The following is an 18,428-nucleotide window of genomic DNA, read 5'->3' as shown; positions in this document are numbered from 1 at the left end:
AGGGGGGTGCAAAATAATGGGAATTCAGAGTTCCCACCACCCATCACGACACGTCCTGTATTCTTCTTTGCATTAATGATGTTTCTGTATTTTGTTTTTGTTGTTGTTATTGCTGTGCTCAAGCACCATGGATCTACCTTGAAAAATAGCCAGAAAACTGGCTAAACGAGATCATCCGTGTGACAAATCAAATCATCTCAAACTCGGGAGGCCCAGGGCCCCAGCCACCGAGACAGACGCGACGTATTATTAACCTCGCATCACCCCTGCTTCGTTGACATGCCACTCAGGATCAGAATAGTTATTTATCCTGGAGAAATACAATGAGCTATGAAGCTCTTCTTCACAGATGTCCAGCGGGGGCGTGTCATAAAGATACAATACCAAACAATACACTGCAAAGTATAGGAAAGGTAAGCAAATCACGAAATATAAATATGTAAAATAAAGTATACGAGTTCAAATTGCATAATTACACCAATTCTCGGGCAAGGCAGCAAAGTAACGGCAAGAACAGTCCAAGACCACACAGAGACAACACGCAGTCTCTCAATAGAATTGAACAAAATTTAACTATCGATACATGGGTAAGGATGAAAGTAACGGAACTCGGAGGGACAATAGTGCAGACGTAACTCAAAATAATTTGAGGATTCATTTGCGTGCGGCAGACAAGGATTTACGCTCACCTGAATACCCAATGTCAACAGCGTTCCCGCGAGCCCACTCTCGGCCTGCTCGATTCTCTTACGCTCCTTTTGTCGCTGCAAATAAACACAACAAGCAGCAGCAAGGTCAGCAGAGCAAGAGAGGAATGCAGAAAAGGTGGTTCTATTACTATCCACGGTAAATAATGACTCCAGGAGAGATAAAAGCAAGCAGGGCGACCAGGAGGTATTATGGAAATATTTGGTTACTAGCCTTTTGCCCGTCCAAGGACGAGTGTATTGCAGTAAATGTGAAACTTGCAAGCGAAAAGCACAGACCGGCGACGTGAGATATTCATTGCATCAATTCGTGTGCAATTTGTAATGGCGCGGAGACACAGACTTATTTCATTTTAAGGTTATAATCCCTTGTTCATTGTGACGTCCTTTTTACTTCGATGTCTCAACAGTGTTACGGAGATCACGTGACGCGAGGGTTCTGCCTCTGTAGTGAGGGTTGTGAGTTGACGCTGAGGAGGCGCCTCGCCCCCCCCCCTATGTGGAGTGATGTCACCCGGTAATTATTAATGGTGGGGGGGTGTCCATTTGGTGGACGTAACCTGTTCATGATTATTAATGAGGGGGGCTGGTCGCCGTGGAGTGACGTCACGCGCGGGACACAGACATTCTTGGCTCATTATAGTCGTTAATATTGTCTTCGCTGTTGTTGATGTATTCATCAAACATTTAATATTTAGTTTAATACTTGATTCGGATTCCTATTTATTCCAGATGTAAGTTGCAATTCGCCCGAGTTTCACATAATTAGCAATTTCACATCTTGTTTTACTTCTGTTGTTCAAAATTGTGTGTTATTGATTCTTTGTTTTTACCTGGATATTTTTTTAATTAAACCTGTGCTTCAAACCAGCATGCCTTTGCAAGTACATCCAAGTTTCATTGTGTCCTCATGGGTTCCTTTCTAATTCTTGATTAAATAAACATCCACTACCATTTACAGTCTAATAATTGAACTTATACGCCCATTAAATTTCTGCCAACAACCCTTTACCCTCCCACCCATTGCCTATCGACACTTTACAAATAAGTGAGAGACTGAATGATTTATAACATACTAGCAGGAAGTCCCGGCGTTGCCCGGGCGAAAAATATATTTTAAAACTTCTCTTAAAAACCTTAAATAAACATTCACAGATACTAAGCTCCTGTGAAAGCTCAGTGAGCCGTTTGTCCATTTCTCCACCAACAAAATTATAAGAGGCTTGCAGAAGTCCAAAAAGGAATAGAAAGTGAGGGGTAAATAGTTGATCTAAAATGTTTCCGAAAATTGTCGACCCCACCCCCCCCTCAAAAAATGCATTTACCCCCTGTAGGTAAATATACCTACACACCCTACATACAACAAAGTAGTATCTATTGACTCTGTAGTTGTATCTACTGACTGTACAGTAGTATTTACTGACTGTAGTATCTACTGGCCCTACAGTAGTATCTACCGACTCTATAGTAGTAACTAACTTTATAACAGTATCTACTGACTCTATAGCAGTATCTACAGACTCTATAGCAGTAGCTACTGACCGTAGTAGTATCTACTGACTGTAGCAGTATTAACTGAGCATAGTGGTATATACTAACTGTTTTAATATCTACTAACTCTATAGTAGTATCTATCAACTCGATAGCAGTATCTACGATCACAACAGCAGTGGATACCGACTGTGGTGGTATCTGCTATCACTACAGCAGTTCATACCAACTGTGGTGGTACCTGCTTTCCCTACAGCAGCGCATACCGACTGTGGTGGCACCTGCTATCACTACAGCAGTGCATACCGACTGTGGTGGTACCTGCTATCACTACAGCAGCACATACCGACTGTGGTGGCACCTGCTATCACTACAGCAGTGCATACCGACCGTGGTGGCACCTGCTTTCACTAGAGCAGTGCATATCGACTGTGGTGGTACCTGCTATCACTACAGCAGTGCATACTGTGGTGGTACCTGCTATAACTACAGTAGTACACGTTAACTCTATATCAGTATATATCGACTCCATAGCACAAACTACTAACCTAACAGTGCCGTCGTGAGGCCTAGTCCCGTGCAGAGCCCCCGTCCTCGCCTAGATTGCCCAGCCGGCCGAGGTGGCACCTTGGCAGGCTGGGGATTCGGCCGTTAACCTCCCCCCACCATCCCCCCCGCCCGCTCTACAATAAAAGTATCTAAACGCTATATTAGTATCTACCGACCCTATAGAAGTGCACACATTGGGGTGGGGGGGGGACATGACACTTTGAAGAATTTACCTCAGCGTTGTGTTTATTTTGTTTTGCATTTTTAACGCGAATGAGAATTCACCCCCCCTCCACCGATGGCGCGTTGCTAGGGGTAACCCCGGTCAGCTTTAACGTTCGCAGAGCGGTGCAAGGAAATAAATAGATAATAATAAATAGCCCTACATTTTTTATTTAACTACTTTAAAGTTGACGGATGGGAAAATGAAATAGCAATGGCTCACCACGGAGCTTATGGCGTGGTACCTGGCTACTTTTTTTAAACGTAAACCCCACGGTTTGCGAGCCAAATCCTTCGCAAGTTGCGTCCACAGACAAACAGATGGACAGACGGAGAGACAGACAAAAAATTACGTTTATATGTTAGAAGCAAGGCTCAGATAGAAGCAAGGCTCAGATTATTCATTACACCAGGGACATGATGGTTAAACATAGACAACAAAAGGCATGATTGTGACAAAAGGACTGATCGTCCCATCATGCCTTGCATATCATGTGACATCATCATCACAAGGCTTGTATAATGCACAACAGACTTGTTTCAGATGACCAACTCAAGGGTCAAAATGAGATATGATGCAAGAACTCAAGGCATGGTGGAGGGTGGTGGTATATAATGACGTTAACAGTCCAAGGTGATGTTTATTCAGAGGCTGAACATAGATACAAGCCTTAATTTCCCAATGATGACCCAGACTGTACATTTATCTGCAGGTGTCAACTTATTGCTAGGTGAAGGCCTCCCCATGTCGTGTTAATCATGGCGGTTGTTTGACCATACTTCACCACGCTGCTTAGTGCAATTTGGTGAAGTGGGAGCCCAGGGTAAGTTCGGCTATCACTCGCCACTGATGTAAGTTGTGGCCGGGAATCAAGCTCAGGTCCAGTGGTAGTGCAAGCCAATTGGGGGTCCCCTGAACAGAAATTAATTTGGGGGCCCTTTTTCAATTCATCCAATCAATATAATGATATATTTACTTGTGGATTTATTCCAGAAGCCATATTGAGTCATCGGGAACCTTTCAGGAGAGTCATGTATTGTTTTTTTATTTTAAGATGTTTTCAGCCAATGAATGATCAGTGTTTATATAAGTGGGAAAAAAAACCTATGCATGGCAGGGGGCAATGCTGTCCCCGTACAGATGGAAACAGATGGCGATTAGTCCACTTCCTGTACTGCCTTCTCCCGGAAAGCCAGGGTACCTGGCACCTTGACGCCCCACGGGAAGGGAGTTTGATAAACAAAAAATGTGTGCAATCCACTAACCCTCGCCACCACAGTGCTGGATTACAGGTGTGTGCTTGATGATAGACAATAAATGTAGATGTAGTGAGAAAAGAGAAATGTAGACAAAAATGTCATAAGATGCAGACAAGATGTACATGAGAGATATTCATTGTTGCTTTATGTTAATTAGATTATGTTTATTCGAATTTGAAGCAAGCTGATATTTAATGGACCCTAATTTTTGAAGAATCTGGGACACATTTTGCTTGGTTTGTTTATATGCATCGCACCGCCACTGTTCAGATGGCCAGGTTCGTAGTAAGCCAACGCTTCGCCACCCTACATTCCTCACCAGGGTGCAAATGCAGGTCTGAGCGCACACACGGAACAGATCACAGCTGTGTGCGCCAAATAGAGTGCAAATGCTGTATTCAAGCTGTAGTCATTCATGTGCGTTACCAACCTATGATGTATGCCAGGGCGAAGTGGTACCACTTATGTTTACTCTTCCACAAAAATCCTCAGTTAGACCCTTTTTCCCAAGTCATGCTATTCTAGAGTAAACCCATAATGTAATGGTTCCCGGTTAAACTTTAACAAAGTTAAAAGGAAAATAAAGATGTTTTTTTTCCGTTTTATTCCATTTACGTATAGCCACTTTTACCGACACCGCAAGCGTTCGGAATTTAAATGGATTACATTTATGCATTTAACTAACATTTATGTATGTACACAAGAGAACATACGCAAGTTAGAGACATCGTACTGAATATTAAGAAAAGTGTGCTTGACCAGGGCTTATCACTGTTTATGCCTCCTCGGATTGGTTACAAAAATGTTGTATTCAACAATAACACGTTTCAAAAACTGTTGCTTTTCCATCCTGCCATACGAAAGAAGATCACTATTACAGATGAGATGTCCAATGGCCCAAAGAAACAATAGAGTGGAGATAAAGCAATAAAATCAGCTTGTGTGCAAGGTGCTAGATGGTTTGTTGCATCGCAAGATCGTGAGAGATGACAAGGGCCTGGGAAAGGACTTCATTTAGCAGTGGCTTGATCATGGTTGATGATATGTAGAGAGTAATGTATTTACATAAACAGACAATTACTGTACACCATTATTCAAGTCAGCTATACAAATAGTTGACACACAAGACGATACTTAAACTAAATGGGACGAGGAAAATATAAATTGATTTTGCGGACAATGGCATTTTCTCAACCATTATCGGTGCCACCCAGGAGAGAGATTAAGGCAGGGGTGAGGAACCCAACACACCCCTTGGGCTTCATTTCACTGGGGCCCATGGCTACGCGAGGCTGACCACTTTTAAACACCTAACTCACTACAAACATCTTAGCCGGGTGCCTATGTCTGGAGCTGCGACTCAACGTCAATGGGTTTGGCGATAGGTAGGCAGGCGCAGGCATCACACTGGTACGGTAAAGGCGAGCCCCACGTTTATTTTGGGATAATATTAAGGTGTGTGTGATGTGTGCCCACACTACCGATCCTTCAGGAGGTATTTAAAAGTTCTACTCAATTCTCATTAAGGAAATAATTCCCTACTCCTGGATTAAGGGGAGTGAGAGGGGGTTCGCTTTCATAAACTAAGGTACAAAGCTTATACCGTGAGACAACAGTAAAGGTGGGTGAAAGGTCTGGCCTTGTGCGAGCAATGATTACCCTGGGTTCTTGGTATGGGGAGTGCAAGTACTCGACACAGTCAGGAGAAGTTGAGCAACCCACTGCGTTGAAACGTTCCATTCATAAACATCCTCCAAATTACTAAACCATATGGACAATATACTTTTTTCTGTGTACATGGAAAACATTTATGAGGTGTAAAAGGTTGAGCATTTCTCCATATTGTATGCACGAAGATAACTGCATTCAGCTCATCATCAGCCTTCAACCACTGCTGCATGAAGGTCTCTCCCAAGCTGTTGCAATCTTTCACGGTCTCGTGATGCAACAATCTATACAGCTCCTGCACAAGTGCTGCTTTCCCTCTGGGTGCCACTCCGCTTTTAGTCTCGACAGCCACTTTATCATTCCTTCTTGTGACGCGGCGTCCTACCAAAGTCGAATTACTTAATGGTTAATTTGATATCTCTAACTTGAGCTTGTTCTCTATTCAATGCTTTGCCGTTTGTTTTTCATTGTAATTCCAAGGAGGTAATTCTCCATTATTCTTTTTGAACTTTTCAGATTTTGCTCCATTTACATGGTCAATTTGAGTGTTTTTGATCCATATTTCATATCAGGGAATTCACGTCAGGGTTGTGGTTCCTTCTATAAATGGCTTTATTATTTCAAAAACTTTTTATGAAATAAGTTTCTTTGGAGTCACAAATTAAAAATGGCACATGATTGAACGAGAATTGCAGTGGCAATCTGCTGTGTTGTTGATGAATGTGTCGAGTTTGTGTTATTTGCGCTTGTGCACCACTGCCGACGCAGTATCACAATATTTGTGTGTGTGATTGGTGGGCAAGGCAAGCTGCTAAAAAAATGACTACTTTGTGTATCCGTGTTTAAAATCTCAGTTGCACTGTCATTGGGAAGGACAACATGGACACATGCCAGCTCACTTTTCAATGTGCATTTTTCACAGCCAAGGGAACGAAATGGAACAAGGTATAGGTTACCAAACCACCCCACCTTAGTTTAAACTAGAATATCCACATCAACTCCATCTCAGGCTTCACCGATCATATGAAATGCACGAAAAACGCAAGTGTTGCCGTGGAGCATTCTGGGTATAAACAGAAGCATCAATCGGTTCCCTGTCTCCATATATAAACAACACATTAACGTAGTCCATCAGCCAGTGTTAGTCAGCAACATATGTATGTGAAAGGAAACGCACAAGATTGGTTTCAACCTTCAAGGTCTCACCATCAGATAGGCTCGTTGCACAAATGCTGCTCGGTTAGCAACCTTGGCAAGAGCACTCCATCGAAACTCCGGGGCCTTGTTCCACACAGCTCAGAGACACACTTTACCTTTTTCTTGGCCCTCCTCTTTTCTGCCTTCCTCTTGGCTTTCTCTTCCACGTGTAAAAGCTCATCTCCCATCCTCCGCTAGTTCTGCCCACAGAGAAAACAATCCATAAAAACGTTAAAAAAGGCAAAAGTATACCTTTTAATTGTGTTATCCCATTTACGATTGCTCTTTGGAAATGACCTTGCGTCAGGAACATCAATCTTCATTCGATGCCACAAGTGTGCAAGATAATTAGGATGCAACGTAGATTTTTATCCCTTTAAGTTCGTGCTGTTTTCTATGCCGACCTTGGCTCCATTGGATAAGTCATTATAGAATTTAAAAGATGTAAGGATTCAATGAAAATATATTAAAAGGCAAAGAGCCAAAGTACAATAATTTGGATAAAATTAAATAAACCATATGGTGCATTGGATAATATTGTTATAAGCACACAATAAGGAGCTAAATTAATTACTGTTCATTTATAAATATATATATAAATTGTGAGTCTTACCATTTTAAATTGAGTTTCTTTAATTAACCAAATGTGCCCCGTATTGTTCAGATGAAGAGCAAGGATAACACAGTGTGTGGGCATGCTTTCTCAAATGAAGGCCGATTGCAAATGAAACACAAAACTTTGAAAAAAGTGAAATAAAAATGCGGGACTTTATAAGGTGTCTTCATGAGGCACATTACAACACAGCTGGAATGCCTTCTGATCCATGATCATGATGGCGGATTGTTTTGCCGCACATTTGCTCCACTTATCCACGGGGAAAAAAATATCTGAATAGTGCTGATCAAACGCAAGAACAAGGCGGCTCATAAGTAGATAAGTCGAGTTCTCCACTACGTATCTCCTGTAAAGGAAAAGTCGACAAGAGAACAATATAGGAATAGATTTTACCCTTTTAACTGGCACAAAAACTGACACCTTTATTCAAGGCATCATGTTTGCAATAACCACAACACAAGCAGTCAAAATGCAAACAAAAAAGACAACTCTGATAATAATATGCACTGTCCTTGAATTTGATTGGTCCACACCCGAGACAGCTTTTCTTAGAGCCTAGTCTCCATTGGTGTTGGACCAGAAGACGCTAAAAGGCGTACAACTCAAAAACAGCGCACTATCAGAGTATTGAGGGCTCGGGGTGAGCATTTACATTATGATACCTCCTTTGCCAGAAACAAGATATAGGAATAGATTTTACCCTTTTAACTGGCACAAAAGAATAAAGGTGTCAGTTTTTGTGCCAGTTAAAAGGGTAAACTCTATTCCTATATCTTGTTTCTGGCAAAGGAGGTCTCATAATGTAAATGCTCACCCCGAGCCCTCAATACTCTGATAGTGCGCTGTTTTTGAGTTGTACGCCTTTTGGCGTCTTCTGGTCCAACACCAATGGAGACTAGGCTCTAAGAAAAGCTGTCTCGGGTGTGGACCAATCAAATTCAAGGACATTGCATATTATTATCAGAGTTGTTTTTTTTGTTTGCATTTTGACTGCTTGTGTTGTGGTTATTGCAAACATGATGCCTTGAATAAAGGTGTCAGTTTTTGTGCCAGTTAAAAGGGTAAAATCTATTTCTATATCTTGTTTCTGGCAAAGGAGGTCTCATAAAGAGAACAATACTTATCTCCCGGACAGGACAATGCTACTTATCTCCCGTACAGAATTCTACTGATCTGTAACGCTCTGCATTGTAACGCTCTGCACCTCAAGCTGAGAGGAATGAAACTTCACGAAATTATTATTTATATACTTTCAAAAATATGTCCGGAATGTTGGAAGCGTACAATTACCGTGCACACATTCACATGGAGACGAAAAAGACAAAAACAACTCAACCGGGGCTTATGTTACGTTGCGTTTGTAATGTGGTGATATTTTTATTTTTCTCACCTTTACTGCTTATTTGGGGAGACTACCGCTCTTTGCAAGAGCGATCCAGCGTTTCAGCAGAGAATATATTTCGAGTTTGTCGTGCCCTTGACGAATTCAACCTCTTAATTTGGGTCTTACAAAAGATCTATGAGCATTTACCATATGGGTGTGGTTCATTGCACTTATCCCATTGCGGTTGCGCTATGAACCAACGTCTCAGCCCCTCCTGAACTCACACAGACCAGAGCAGACTGAAGAGGCACAGGTACAATACAGTGCTGTCCCGCAATTACTCATTGAATATTATTCTCACAAATGGATTCCGAGCTGAAAATAAACAATGTCTAGACATTTCTACAAACGCCTGGACGTGTTTTGGAGCATATTCATTAAAAAAAGAATACTTCATTTGTGAACTCGCCACTCGATGCAATTTGCAGAACCACAAGGTATCTTATTAAAAAAAAGCAATCTATTCGTGACATTGTGATATTAACATAGCCGTGATTGCGGTTGAAATTACACAGTAGTGTCGTTTCACTTAGACCAACTTGACACAACGAATTAATGCATGTAACCGAAAAGCATTCACAATATATTAATAAACAAGACAATGCTTCCCAGATAGGTCATGTTGTTTACATGAAATGTAATCAATCCAACACTGAAGACGTGTCTCGCAAATTAACGAATAGCAAGCAAAATACAGAAACAGTTGATGTTCGTGTGTACTTCCCATGGTAGTTAATTAAAAAAACAATAATTTCATAATGACTTAATGCAAAGGTGCTTCCCAGAAAAAATGAAAGTTGGGTCAAAGGTTCCAAACCACATGGTGACTGACTAACGTTCGCACGTTTACTGGGGGGGGGTTATTTAACAAAAAAGGTATAAATCAGGGGCTGCTACCATTCTTTAACATGACAACACATTTACGTCATTCATAATATACACGGGGGCTGTACTACTCACAACTGCCAATTCGTTTTTAAGAAAAATTATGACGTGAACTATCACTTCACATATTCCTCGTAAAAACACAGGTGTCCATATGCAAAATACACAAACACGTGTGCATTGCCTACTATAATCACCCAGAAATGTCTGTCCGTCCTGCACGTGACGTCACTCCACATGAGGCCCACCCCTCCGTGTGACGTCACTCCACATGAGGCCCACCTTCATTAATATTAATGAGTGGATCTTGACACTGACGCAGGTCGAGCTGAATTAAATAATTTATTACGCAAAGTCGCTTCAAATATGACGTTTCTTTACAGAAAGTGACGGTAAAAAATAAATCTACACAGTGACATATCCGTGCGTGACGTCACTGCAAAAGAGCCCCCCCCCTTCATTAATATTCATGCACGCGTGGAAATTTACACGAACACACAAGGTCGCGCACTCCACACGCCGCACCCCTCCCCAATAACCATTAGCGGGTGACGTCACTCCACAGGCCGCACCCCTCCCCAATAACCATTAGTGGGTGACGTCACTTCACATGGGGCAACACCCCCCCTTCTCATTAATAATGAGCTGAACTATTTTTCTAATGAATATTTCAGATTTACTGCAATATACACACACCTGTCCTTGGACGGGCAAAAAAGCTAGTAATTGATAAGAGTTAAATGGTGGCAGAGATCATTTTGGTCGTAAGTTTTATCTACGAGACATTTTTAAGCCCGGTACAGTGCAACAAAAATAAGCGTACATCACTTTATTTAGGCAAATTCATCGGTTGCGACAGTTTAATTCGAAAAAAAACCTCAATCTTGTACCGTTCCATTTCAGTGGTGCAACGGAGTTATGTTTCCATTGCTGCTGGTAGCTCCCATGCCTTCATCCAGCAGTGGATAGGCGAAAAGGGCTGTTAGATGAGCGTAACAGTATTTTCTCGCAAAAATCTCGACGTCTTTCTATGTACATTAATGCTTGCAACGTGACACCCTTGTCTAACAAAGCATTCTTGTGTGAGAGAGAGAAACAACTGAAAGCCCATAGACATTGCAATAGTTGAAAGACGTCGTTTATCATGTGCATTTGGAAGCAGGCAAGTCGTAGCCACATTCTTCCATCCAATTATTCGCTTTAACGTAACTTCTTAAAATTTAAATTTCAATGAAAGTTAAACACGCTCGCCAATAACAATGCCCTAAAAAGTCAAAATACACGAGTTTGACGTTCTGTACAATGGCCCTTCATAGCGCACAGGATGGACCACTGCTAACGTGACATTATGCATGAGCAGATACTTAATTAAAACACATTGGTGAAATCTTGACTTAAAGCTTTCGTGACTGCAGGAATTCATATTCTTTGGGTCTTTCGGCAAAGTCACGTAGATAGGTTCAAAGAAAATAACAAAAAAATACAAAAAAACTACGACGTTTCGATCACGACACAAGCGATCGTCATCAGGAGGAAATAAACATTTTGGGGTGGGTGGGGGGGGATATTTGCTTCATCTCGTGTGCATAAGCCACTAAGCCAGGCTGCATCACAGGGTGGTCCAGATGTCCCGTGACACCCCCCCCCCCCAATTAATGAATTGGATTGTTTGTTGTTCTTGTAACGTTCTGGCCTGCCCCTGTGAAGAAGAGCTTTATAGCTCATCGTATTCCTCCAGTATAAATACATATTATGATTCTGAAACGCACTGTGCTTAAATACAGGCAACGCAAACGCTTTACTCACGAATGTCCACCAATTCCGAAACTAAAAGTTATGCCACGATAACAATGGAAGAAGGTATCACATAGACATAACATACTGTGGTTTTAAAGTGTAGTTTTAAATATATACTGTATATGCAAAAAACATAGTAAATTATCCAGTGCCTTTGAACAAATGAGCCGGATTGCACCCACCCTGTCTTGCCAGATCTCGGAGGCTAAGCATGCGTTGAGCCTGGATATTAAATTGGGGGTCACAAGACATTTGAACTACCCTGTACAGTGACATACTACCTAGGTGTGTTCACGGTTGTATTCTATAGCTCTCTGGAGTAGGTCTCCGGAGTATTTCAAGGTTGTACCACCGTGCGTTGTGTTCGGTTTGATGTCCAACGTTTCACGTCACTGAAGAATCTCCCAGGACGTAGGGAAACAACATTGGCAAGGCTTTTGTCATACCTCTCCCCATTGGGTGTTTAACTCAAATGCATCAAAGCAAAGTACGTTCGTTGTTTAGCTTTACAAGTGAATTATTTTACAGTTCAAGAAACAAAGGCCAAACATTGCATGCCTTTGCAAAGGATAAAAAAATAAATAAACACCACCATGTTACAAGGGCATTTTAGAGAGAGAAGAAAAAAAGGTGGTGTCAGGTTATTTTAAACAGCAGTCTCATTTTGAAAAACAAGATTTTATCTGCTGCTATCTCCTTAAGGGTTTCCTGCAAAGTCTGAAATGGAAACAAAATCAAGCAAGGACAAATGTATCCAATGAACGATGCCACGTATCATCACTAACTTTGTCAAAGAATGTTTCCGTGCAATACAGAGTATACTGTACTCGCAATGGATAGTTAACATCTTGTTGACCTTTTCACTTTTTTATGACGTGGTCACCCTTCCTGGAACCTGGTTTAATTACAAGACTGAAAACAAGTACAGAATGTCCACAATGTGAAATATTTCCCAACTCGCAAAACGGAGTTGTTTTCAGTGAATGGTACTTCAACTCGATCTGTATTATAGACTTAATTTCTAAGAAATACTGTGCAAGCTTTCGTGACTTGAGGAATTCACACTCTTTGGGTCTTTCAGTAAAGTCACGTAGATAGAAAAATAATAAAGTCATAACTTGCTGTGATGCTTCCAGCCTACCTACCGATGTTAACAGTTATTTCTCCGACTCTCTGAGTTACATTACCTTGTTAAATGTCTTTACATTGACAGGCTAAACGTCTCACTAACATAGCCGCTGCTTCCCTTTTCCTCGATGTGGCGGTGACTCTCGTTGTTTAATAAGCTGAATGTCTCTCTCATTAACACAGCCGCCACTGCGGGATCCGTCTCACATTGACATTCTAATATCTAGCAATACAATGGCAGAGGTATATTACTTGTAAATTCCATCTTCTAGCCCCACCCACTTACCCTTGGGTTGCACCCATCTCATACCTATATAACCTCTGGCTGCAGCAGCTCTCTCGCTATATTTCTCCTGCCTAAGCAGTTCGCCTGCTGTATTTTTGTTTCACCTGAAGACGATTGCTTGTGTTGCGATCGAAACGTCGCGATCTATTATTTATTGTTTTTCCATCGACGTGACTTTACCGAAAGACCCAAAGAGTATGTGCAAAACATTGTAAAACACTCTCCTGCAAAATGACAGTGGCTGCTATTTAAGCAGCTACCACAAGTCATGTTCTTGAGGTTATCGCACTCTCGTCAATGCAATACAGTACAATATTACAGAAAGTCGTATTTTTTTATAGCGAGTGGTGCAGCGGGTAACGACACGTCACCGTGCGACACGGTGACCCAAGCTTGAGTCCTAGTCCCGTCATCTGTGGCGAGTGACATCTGACTAACGTAGTGGGCCCTACCGGTCAAACAACCCCCATCACCAGGGGGTTCGGCAGCGGCTCCGAAGGGCTGCTCCGTGACGTTATTTCTTAAGGACCGCCGTCACGTATTCACATGCATTGCGTCTCTTGAAATAGTTTTTTTTATATATATAGAATGAATGTATTTATTTATTGTTATTTTGGTTGCTCACCCATACCCATGACCAACAGAGCATGGGGAGGCCCTCATCTCAGAGCGGACTGATAAAGTGCTGTACATTGTATTTTCATATTTAGCATCTAAATTCGTTCTCGTCTCAAGATGCTGTACGAATGAGTGGGACATTTACAGTGCATATATATTGTTGGTACAAGTTGTAGAAGTGAGACTAACACAACCCTGGTCAAAACAATATGTTAAATTACTACAGCATGATTATGACCATGGGCGTGTGTAGTGGTGGAGCAGTGACTCACGCACTGCACGATGAATCAGTCCACGTGGGTTTACTTCCCAGCCACAGCTAGCATCAGTCCTGGGTCACAATCATCACTGGTTAAATAGTTTACACTATTAAAAATTCACTAAACCACTTGGTAACAATAAGTTACTAAACTACTGTCCGTGCAGATCAAAGCAAAGCAGAAATAATGGTGAATTTTCAAGGGTTCATAGAAATAACTTTACCATATAAATCACTGATTAGACCGGGACAGGTTTAGTGTCACTGGATCACTGGGCTCTTGGGACAGACGTACGTTCTAAAAGTGATCTCCCTTGCACATAACCATTTCATTATTCAACATGCCAAACACATGAATGCAAAAAATATATATAAACTGTATTAAGTTAATGGAAAAACAAATCAATCACACTCTAATAAAAATACCACTACATCACGTTGTCTAAAGCAAATGTATTTCCATTTTGATGTCAATTCGAAAATCAATGCTGTCCAGTACTGAAATATATCATAAGGCATTTATGTGAAAGAGCAATTCACAAAATATTGCTTTGTGGGCTACATGAAACATTTAAGGTCATTTAAAGGGTAAAACCTCAGCTGAGCTACTGCATTGTCCAACACAAGCTCTGTCCTTGACCCCACACGTGTATTTCCCACGTGACCTTTTTGAGTACAGATGCTGTCATTGTTTTTTGTGACATTTTGTTTTGGTCATTGCTCTATGTACAAGGTGGTTCAGATGTCCTGTGGCCCCCATTTAATTGTCTAAAACTTAATATATTTTGTTTACCAATGGGTGTGAAAACAGAAATGAATAAGGGGAAAACAATGCTAGGAGTTAATTCATTGGAAGCCACAAGCCATATCGACCACCCCTGCATGTTACACTTCTTTCACACCGTACGTAGCCAACTGTGCTTATCGGAGGTGCGGGGGAATGACAAACTAAACAGGCAAAAATATTTTCTAAAAGAACTGAGTTTTAAATTGCAAACACATGGGTGATTAAAAAGCACTGAATAATTTACTTCAATTCGAGAGCAGCCCCTCCGAGGTCGTGACGGATTAGAATCGTCAGGCATTGGTTAATTCGCCGCGAGAAGAAGGCCATTCCACACAGTGTCAGCCATGGAGGTTGTTTGACCATAGTTAACCACGCTGGTCAGTGCAGGTTTATAGAGCGAGGGAAGGGTCAGGACCAGTTCAGATATTACTCAAAACTAATGTTAGCCGTGCACAGCAACTGAATTCAGATCAACGAGGTTCGGAGCGCACTGCACTAACCGCTGCTCGTTCCATAAACTTGTTTTACAATTCTATAACATCCTTTTATGCGTGTTTAAACAATCATCCTATTGCAAAAACAGAGGTGTAATCTTAACCTAGGGAATCACAGGAAGTTTAAATAACTTCTGAACGTGTCAGCTGCACTGAACAATAATACCGTAAAGTATTAGACAAACATGATATTACAATACTTTACTCTGAATGTGCAAGAATGTTGTCTGCCACAAATACAATGCTGCGACTCATTTATCTGGCTGTCTTTCCGATTACAAGGCCAGGTACATTGCTTTATGGTTCTGAATCTATTTTAACAGTTGAAATCCACACGATTATCCAAATACAGTACAATATTAAAATAGATAGGATAATGAATCACGCTCATGTACTGTACTCTCAAAACGTGTATCTCACACAAACAGAATAAAAACATCCGTCCTTGATGTCGCTGAATATATTCAACATAGTGCATAGGTTACACGTGATGAGATTCCATCATACTGTACAGTGTTTTAAAAAGATCTCAGAACACGGTGACAGCAGTGACTGCTGCTGATAAGCATTTACAGTTTGCAAAGTGGTAAGTTACTCAAATTATAGAAATGCATTTTTATTTGAAATAAGCCAAGTCTTTAATCCCACGTTTAAATAGAAATTGACGTGCGGTTTTTGTATAGCATTGCACTGTATCATGGCACTGCACGTGTACATATGTGTACGGCCCTTTTGTCAATCCATTGCTGGATGAGGGCCTCCCCACGCTTGGGGTATGGAGGTTATTTAACCTCCCTAACTCCACACTGGTCGGTGTGTGTTGCTGAAAGCGAGAAGAATAGACGTTGTAACCTACTACAATACGCAGTACCCGTGCAATAATGGATTTTACGAAACGCTTCCTGCTCACCTGCACAAGCAAAATCGAGAGTCAACCCTGCTTAGCTGCCAAGATCTGATAACATCGGGCGCATGCGGAGAAATTTGTGCTCGAGATTGCAGGGTACAAAAAAAGCAACAGCGTTTTCAGCATGCGAGATGGGAATTTTATACGCACAACATTTCAAGTGGGCTAACAAATACTATAATAAATTGATAAAATAAAATAACACAATAATATTCGCACGACGTTTCGGCCACAACACAAGCGGCCTTCATCAGGTGAAGGGACGAGACTGTCTGCTAAATTCTATGCTAATTCCTTTGTCAAGGCGCTTTGTTTCTTCTCACACAGCTTAAAGGTCACGATCTGAGCGTGGCTTTTTCACTCCAGCGCTGTCCTCCAGACAGTCTCGTCCCTTCACCTGATGAAGGCCGCTTGTGTTGTGGCCGAAACGTCGTGAGATTATTATTTTATCAATTTATTATTTTATTCTCATTCTACGTGACTTTACCGAAAGAACCAAAGCAGATGAACCCTTGCAGTCACGAAAGCTTTAAATCGAAATTTAACAAATACTATGCGAATCTTTTTACTTCCGTAAACCCGATTTATTTTTTTATTAAGATTTTCCCCATTGGATTAACTTTTAACGCAACCGCATCGGGATTTCTTGCGGTGCGTTCGTTGCAGGTGCACAAGGCTGGCTGTGGGGGGGGGCTGATAACGTTGCCGTCATTACTCTATTGCTGTGGTAAGTTGTTGTTGTAACAAATCCGTTTTTTTGTGGTTATTGTGGCAGTAGTTGTTGTGGTGTTGCACCGTGACTGCAGTGTTTTTGATGCTGTAGTTGAGCTTGTAGGATCTCTCTGTTATTGTTTGTGAAAGGTGAAGTATTAAAGGGGGGTTTTTTTTTTGGGGGGGGGGGGGGGGCTGGCTTGCGTGTTGATGGTACGTTCCTTTGCCTGGAATGATATCTTTACCAACCACACATAGACCACCGCTAGCAAAGCAGTCGCCACAGCAACTCTGGTTACACCGGGCCATGGCATCAGCAGGATAAGCGAAGATGCAGAGGGGGTGGTGCTAAGAATATTAACCGCGTATGAATACGACGCCTTCTTCTGGATTTCGCTATTGCAATAACACACGGGTCTCTCGCTGCAAATGCAACTCCTGAACTAAAAAGAGAACTGAGAAAAATTAACTAGTCACATTTGGACCCAGATTTTTCAATTGTAGTAATATTTTCTGTCGGTGGGAGAGCTGATAATAATCATGGAGTGGGATTGTTTAGTCTTTCCAGGAACAAAACAAGATATTAGGATTTAAGCGTACAGTATTTTACATGAAATGGCCCAGCTAATATTAGCCCTCTTGACCATTAGACTGTGAAAGATAATTCAAATTTAAATGGTAATTTGTAAAAAGGGTAGGTTATAAGTGTTTTTTTATGAGCAGGGACATGATTATAATTAACACCTTTTCAAAAACGAGTAGAGAAAATGAATGTGAAGTACCCAAAGTACGCAATACTTAAACAGGAATGAAGTGGACTTGATTTTCTGGAACAAACCCCTAGACTGTGGGATGTATCTGTCCTTACTAGATCTAATGCAATAAGTGATCACCAGGTTGGTGCGATGCAAGTTACACTTCAGCAAATGAATCCGACACATGAATATTGACAAATAAAATGGAGCAAACGTTTAAAAATGTGAAAATAAGCTGGTAAAGGTGCATCCTTCGAATTCTACGGACCAGGGAACACATGCATTGCTGAGATATGATTCATCATTCGCCGCTGAGATGTGCAGGCGCAGATGTATTTATGTATCACGAGACTGTGAGAAATGGTGATAGTGTGCGGGGATGGGGGGGGGGGGGCTTTATCTAGCAGTGGATAATGGTTGATGATACACAGGAAGTTGTCTGACATTTTAATTTTTGTAAATACTGTATAGAAACCAGACAACCATCCATACTATAAAATACCCACCCTTTCATTCAACACAATCCTATAAACTGAACATTTAATGTACTGTATTTGGTTCACAATTCTATAATTGTGTTAAATAAAATATATACAAATACAAGTAAAGACAGGTGGAAATGGTGTCGTGGTTCGCACACTATACGATGGGCCCAGTGACCCGAGTTTAATTGCCAGTCATGGCTAAAATCTTCTTCTCTCAACCAG

The 18,428-nt window shown here is 41.4% G+C and overlaps 1 protein-coding gene across 5 annotated transcripts in view; it reads right to left on the bottom strand.

Moving 5' to 3' along the window:
- The window catches only part of LOC116941255 (uncharacterized), a 66,213-nt gene that overhangs the window by 41,493 nt on the left and 6,292 nt on the right, over positions 1-18,428 (bottom strand). For all 5 annotated transcript variants that reach the window (XM_076066354.1, XM_076066355.1, XM_076066353.1 and 2 more), the window contains exons 2-3: positions 7,211-7,294; positions 690-764 (exon numbers count right to left, since the gene is read on the bottom strand). In XM_076066354.1, coding sequence (XP_075922469.1) covers positions 690-764; positions 7,211-7,282 — 147 coding nt within the window. In that variant the 5' untranslated portion in view covers positions 7,283-7,294. The remainder of the gene's footprint in view (positions 1-689; positions 765-7,210; positions 7,295-18,428) is intronic.

The sequence above is a fragment of the Petromyzon marinus genome, chromosome 11, assembly GCF_048934315.1.
Source record: "Petromyzon marinus isolate PM22_M1 ecotype Great Lakes invasive population chromosome 11, UKy_Petmar_22M1.pri1.0, whole genome shotgun sequence".
NCBI classification, from domain to species: Eukaryota; Metazoa; Chordata; class Hyperoartia; order Petromyzontiformes; family Petromyzontidae; genus Petromyzon; species Petromyzon marinus.
The sequence above is the reverse complement of the archived record's forward strand: the minus strand, read 5'-3'. Positions and strand labels throughout refer to the sequence as shown.